This window comes from Octodon degus, unplaced genomic scaffold (assembly GCF_000260255.1).
Source record: "Octodon degus isolate 3935 unplaced genomic scaffold, OctDeg1.0 scaffold00004, whole genome shotgun sequence".
NCBI lineage: Eukaryota > Metazoa > Chordata > Mammalia > Rodentia > Octodontidae > Octodon > Octodon degus.
In genome coordinates, this window is record NW_004524580.1 from 7,730,354 (window position 1) to 7,736,467 (window position 6,114).

General features: G+C 35.4%; 1 protein-coding gene across 1 annotated transcript in view; it reads left to right on the top strand.

Moving 5' to 3' along the window:
* The window catches only part of Otogl (otogelin like), a 162,193-nt gene that overhangs the window by 71,502 nt on the left and 84,577 nt on the right, over nucleotides 1-6,114 (top strand). Inside the window, exons 24-25 of the mRNA XM_004623891.2 lie at nucleotides 1,461-1,568; nucleotides 2,262-2,400. Of these exons, the coding sequence (XP_004623948.1) occupies nucleotides 1,461-1,568; nucleotides 2,262-2,400 (247 nt within the window). The remainder of the gene's footprint in view (nucleotides 1-1,460; nucleotides 1,569-2,261; nucleotides 2,401-6,114) is intronic.

Consider the following 6,114-nt stretch of genomic DNA (forward strand, 5'->3'; position numbering starts at 1 on the left):
AAGGACCAAAGCTCTCCAAAGTGAAGCACAGGCATTTCCTTTGATTTAATAGTCCTGAGTTCCTTTGACAATGAGGGCAGCCCAGGACATATCAGGAAAGCAGCCTGTCAAGCTCCTTGGGGGAGACAACAGCCCCTCTTCTTCTCTTCCACTTCTCCTTTTCATATTGTTGGCAGCAGTCCTCAGGTGGGGCCTTCTCCCGCAGCACCACACTGACTCAGTCACCTGGCGATTACCAGTTGACCGTTTTTGGTTAATTCACCACGCCAAGGAACTTGCACACGGAAGGCAGTCTCTCAGGCACCTACACACCAGTGCCAGCTCTCTGCTTATAATGAAACCTGCACAGTTTGAATCGTTTCTCCATCCAATATTTTTCAATCAGGCTATGGTTTGAAGTGGACAAGTATGTACAACTACAATGCTTTATAAAGGTTCCACTGATTTACGCAAGTCAAAAAAAAATATTATCCATTTCATGGTGTACTATTTTATTGAAAATTATTAGATTCCATGGACTCTTTCTACTAACAAATAATAAAGACAGGGACTTTAGTTTTTCTTTAAATATTTTCTTTAGAATGACTCAATGGGCTGGAAATCTAGGGTTCTATCTCATTTTGATTGTACTATGTAAATAACAAAAAGATAGAAATTTGGAATATATCCTGTTTCAAAACATTAAAAAGGCCTCAGATGTAGCTCAGTGTGAAAGCACTGGTTTCAGTTCTCAGTAACACACACACACACACACACACACACACACACATGCACGCATACACACACATGATAGACTATAACCATTTGTTTGGCATTTAATACCATGATATATAAGGAATTGTGTTAAAAAAGAAAAGACAAGATATCATGTCTGCATCTTGTACTATGAATAACTACTACAAAGACAACAATATGCAATATATTAATTATTGTAACTGTACTACTGAAAAACAGTGATGTTGAGTACACCTACATACATTGCACAATTTACTATTTTTTCTTTCTTTTGTACTAAGTACTTTTATAACTCTCAAGTATCTATTTTTTATTTTATTTATTTATTTATTTTTGTATTTTAGGGAAGGTTCTACAGGGTGTTCAGGGTCTCACTGCTAGATTGGACTCGTAGTGCTTCTCCTGTTTACAGCCTCCCAAGAGCTGGGATTACAGGTGCATGCCACCATGCCCAGTCTCAATTGCCATCTCCATGTCTATGTTTTATAATACGTTATTCAGTTAGATTATATGAGTATCCTTTAGAATTCTGATGTTTATTTATTTTTTAGGGAAAGAAATCCATGACCTTAAAAAAATAAAAATAAAAAAAAGACTATAGTCATCCTCTAAATACCAAATATGTAGTAAATAAAGAAGGCAGTGTTGAATATGATAAGATTACTTACCTTAAAAACTGAAATTGCCAATTTATATTAATAACATTTGACTTGTTCATTTGGAAGAATGGCAGAGCACAAAGGAAAGTGTTACATTCCCGAAAGCTGTCCCTGTATCTGGAAAGATTGGGAGTACCTCTCAGGAGAAGTGATTGCTACACCGTGTTATACCTGGTAATCAGATCTATTTGTTTCACAAAAAATTTTCTAAGGAGTTGTGTACTATCAGTTATATCTTGAATTTACTTAATGAGACAGACCAGTAGTACAAAATCAAGCCTAAGTACATAAGATTCCAAAGACAGAAAAGAGTTGGTGGAGAACTGCTTGAACAAGAAAATCATACTATTATTTTTATGTATACTCTTTTGGCCTAGAAGACATTGTCAAATATGACAACTTGGAAATTTAACTGGAAAACATCTTAGAAGGTGAAAATGTTTCAAAGATAAGACCATATTTAATGGGAGCTTTGCTTTTGAAAATAAGTGAAAACAAACGTTGAATACAATTTCCTTAAAACAAGAACAGAGATTCTAAACTGAAGAGCAAGTTGTTAGATTGACTGAAATACAAGAGATGGTACTGTATTCTTTTGGCTATTAGAAGACCTATGTTGGATTTTCAGTCCATCTTAAGCTTCCTGTGTGACCCAGTCATGACTTTTAGGCTTGATTTTAATGGTAGATAATATATTCCAGTATGTTGTAAATACATGCCTAAGGTTCAATGTCATAGCTGTTGTCAGAATGAATTGCCAATATTCTTACAGGTTATTGGTTTAGTGAATGGCCTTGAATATAAGCCTTCCATTTTTTTTATGGAAAACACTAATTAGAGCCAAGTTTCTCATGTAATTTTTAATAGTATTTGTCGACGAGGCATGTTCAATTGTACATATTACCCATGCCCAGCTGTGTGTACAATCTATGGGGACCGGCATTACCATACTTTTGACGGACTGGAATACGATTATATCAGTGATTGCCAGGTATTTTTGATGAAGGTAGGTCATGGTTATTCATTTTTATTTGAATTTGCATAAAAACAGCATCAAAAACAAGTAGACTGGTCCATTACATATGAAATTATGTATCGTTAATGAAAATCTATAAGAGTCACAGCAATTTTAGTTCTCTGAGCCTATTCTTAAGTTCATTTTTTTTTTTTTTTGTGGAATTGGGGATTGAACTCAGGCCCTTGCGCTTGCCAGGGAGGCGCTTAGTTCATTATTTTTAAGTGGTGGGCTCATTTTTTATTTCTTTGGCTTACTTTCCTCATTTATAAAATGAGTATAATAATCTATTCCTCTCTCCAAAGGCAATTCTGAGGACTAAATGAGATAAATATGTGTAAAATACTTAGGCAGTGCTTGATATTAGCAATCATTCAATAATATCAACAATTTTATTATTGTCAACTCAGTTTGATGAATATAAATGTAACATGTGAAACAACTCTTTGGATTATTTTACTTTCAGCTCTGGAGCTTTTGTACCAAACTACATCTCCAGTCCTTTTCTACTTTGAGTCAGGGTCTCACTAAGTCATTAAGTTACGTGGCTGGGCCGAAACTCATTCTCTAGCCTCCCAGAGTGCTGGAATTACTGAGGTTTGTCCCACCATGTCCAGCTTGGATCATGTACTTTTGATGATTATGGTAATCAATAAAGATTATTCTCAATTTTAGAAATGGCACTTTTATGATATGCTTTGGTAAATTCTCAGCTATCTGTATCTGATAAAATGCTTAAGGCTTCTCACATGTTTAATGTATCTAGATTGCCTGTATACCTACATTTTATGTAGACATCACTGATCCTAGAATTAAATGTCCAAGTGAGAAATGTAATCTTTAGAAAGTAATCACTTAAGAATAAATAAAATATCATCTTTTTTTTTCAGCAAACTAAGACGTGATTAGTACATTATTTTTCTGGTTACAACTTTTGTGTTATAAGAGGTGTGTATGTGTGTGTGTGTGTGCGTGCACATGCAATTCTGTTCTTTTAGTCTATGTCAGGAAAGTAGACTATTATCTCCATTTCATATTACCTCTATTAAGTAAAATATGAGCAGTGGATTATGCAGCTTTCTAAACTTAAGCAAAACTCACACTTAAATATGAACCATTCAATTTGCCTGGTGGTAATTACCTTCGCTGTGAATGATGTTAAGTTTCTTGTAGAATATTGCATGGGAAATGATTTGGTATTATATAATTATAAAGGATGGCATGTGGCTTCCTATTGCTTTTGCCTGTGTATGTGTGCTGTTTTGATATTTTTGGAGCATGAAGAAAGCAAGCAATGAATGTGTTATGAGAGTATTCTCCAAACAACCTTGTTACAGCAAAAGCTTTTATATTAGAGTCTCTTCATGATCCAAAATTTAGATTCTATATTTGAAAACTTGAAAAATCACTTACCAATTGAGAGATCTTGAACATAGACTAATAGATTTCACTTTCTAAAATATTTCAGATGGATTTTGTATCAAATTCTCCGCTCCCTGGGTATTTAGGTGCCTGTGCCCCTGCTTAAGTCATCTCTGCCTCTAACTTTCTGGATTCTTGCACTCTGTATTTCAGTATCTCCTCTAGTTTCCTCTTTGTCTTTTTTAAAGTCACCTTTTCTTCTGGAATAGCCCCCAATTCTGGACAACTGAGGTGGCTCTTTCAGGGCAAGGGCCGTATCTTAGTTATCGCTGTGTCACATGGGAGAAGCATTCTCCTGGGGATTAGTGTGGCCTATGGGATGCTGACTAAACTGGCTACCTGTTCTTGACTCCATGCCTGCCTCTTCTAGTGCTTGATGTGTTCACTCACCCATGAGTGACACACCCATCTTAGCCACACCTTCAGGCTGGTGAAATCTAAATCTACATATACTGCTCTGATCCCCAGCTTCTCGGCTGCCCTTCTGGCTCATGCTCATGTCTACAATAACATATTTTTATTTTATTAATCTTTCTAAGATTCATACTATCACCATGTTACTGCTTCTTAAGAACCCCAGTGACTTCCACGGTTCTGCCTCACAGAATCAAATTCCTCTGTCAGGGCCTGAGAGGCCTCTATTGGCTTCTTGTGTCTGTGTCTTCTCCCCGGGTACTTGCTATGATTTCCTCTACTCTCTCAAAGAGATGTTTCAGGCTTACATTCCACTGTCTTATCCTTGTATCCCATTGGTTTGTCTTTATTAACACGTAATGTTTACACTCCTTCTGGGGTGTTGGTTCATGTACATAACACATCATTTTTTTTGTGTGTATATGTGTGTGTTTTTGAGACAGGGTCTCCCTATGTAGTTCAGGCTGCTCTTGAACTCATTGTCCTTCTGCCTCAGCCTCTCAAATGCTAGCATTATAGATGTGCACCACCATGCCTGGCTTACAACAAATCTAAATTCCTTTCTTTGCCCGTCCATCTCCTTTTCTCTCCTTCTCCTTCCCTCCATATCTTGCTCCCTTTTGAGAAAGATCTGTCTTCTTGCTTTCTATAATCTATGTTTTGTTTTGTTCTTTATATATATATTGTGATTCTCATAAAGAGAAACAATACAGTATTTAAGCTTGTGCGTCTGATTTATTTCATTTAACATTATGTCATCATGTAAACATCATGCATCTACTTATATCCTGATTATTTTATATGTCCTTAACTAGATTGTATATCATTTAATTTCTGTAAGTGTATAATACTTATTCTGGATGCAGTATCATTATGGGTGAATTAGAAAGCCTAAAACTCACTTGTTTGATTTTTTAAGACAGGCTTTTCTAGACAGTGGAGGTTACAAAGTTAAAGTCAGCTATTCTTAGTCATAGCAACCTAAAGTTTCTGGTAACGGTGTATGCAGCCCTCCAAGAACAAGTACGTAGAGCAGTACTTCTTAAGTGCAAGTATGCACTCATGTCACCTGTGATATTGCTAAAATATAGATTCAGCTTTGCAACAGAGTCTTGGATTCATCCTAACAAGCTTCCAGATGGGACTTTTGCTCTATGTCTGCAAGCTACACTTTGAATCCTAAGGATGGGAAGCATTTGTAGAAGAAAAGAGCTTGATTTAGTTATTTTTGAATTTCTTTTTTGAATAGTCAACTTTAAGTCACATTCAGGAAATAAAGGTTTCTTTGGCAATATCATTTCCAAATGACATGTCCCACTGGATACAGCACTGATATTACAGATTTCTTGTATGATATCACCTGAAATAGTAGGTCAAAAATTCTAGAAACTTCTCTCTATATTTCTTAATTAGAAAAACATTTGAAATTGTCTATGAAGAGCCCCTGGAACCATATCTTTGCTACAAACATTTTTAATATGTGGCAATAATCCTTGTTTATGCATTAATATTTTATTACTTTAATAAACAGAGTTTATTAACTATAAACTCTGCTAATAAGGACATGTTAATTAGATGTAGCTTACATTAGGAAAGATTTACTACTGAGCAAATTTTGAAGTTTTTATGTCATGGATTATGTTTATTTTTAAATTTCTTTCTCCTCAAATTCCTACAGACTACTGGGTACGTGATGAACTCAGTAGCTACTTACTAGTACTTTTCTTTCTGGATTTTTCTCAACCTTTTGTTTCCCTTTGCTATAAAGAAAGCATACCATTTACCACTTCATTTTCATGTGGTGATTATACAGAAAATTTTTTAATTTGCGTATTTCTTTCAAGTCTGATTTCTGGCAGGATAAAAGTA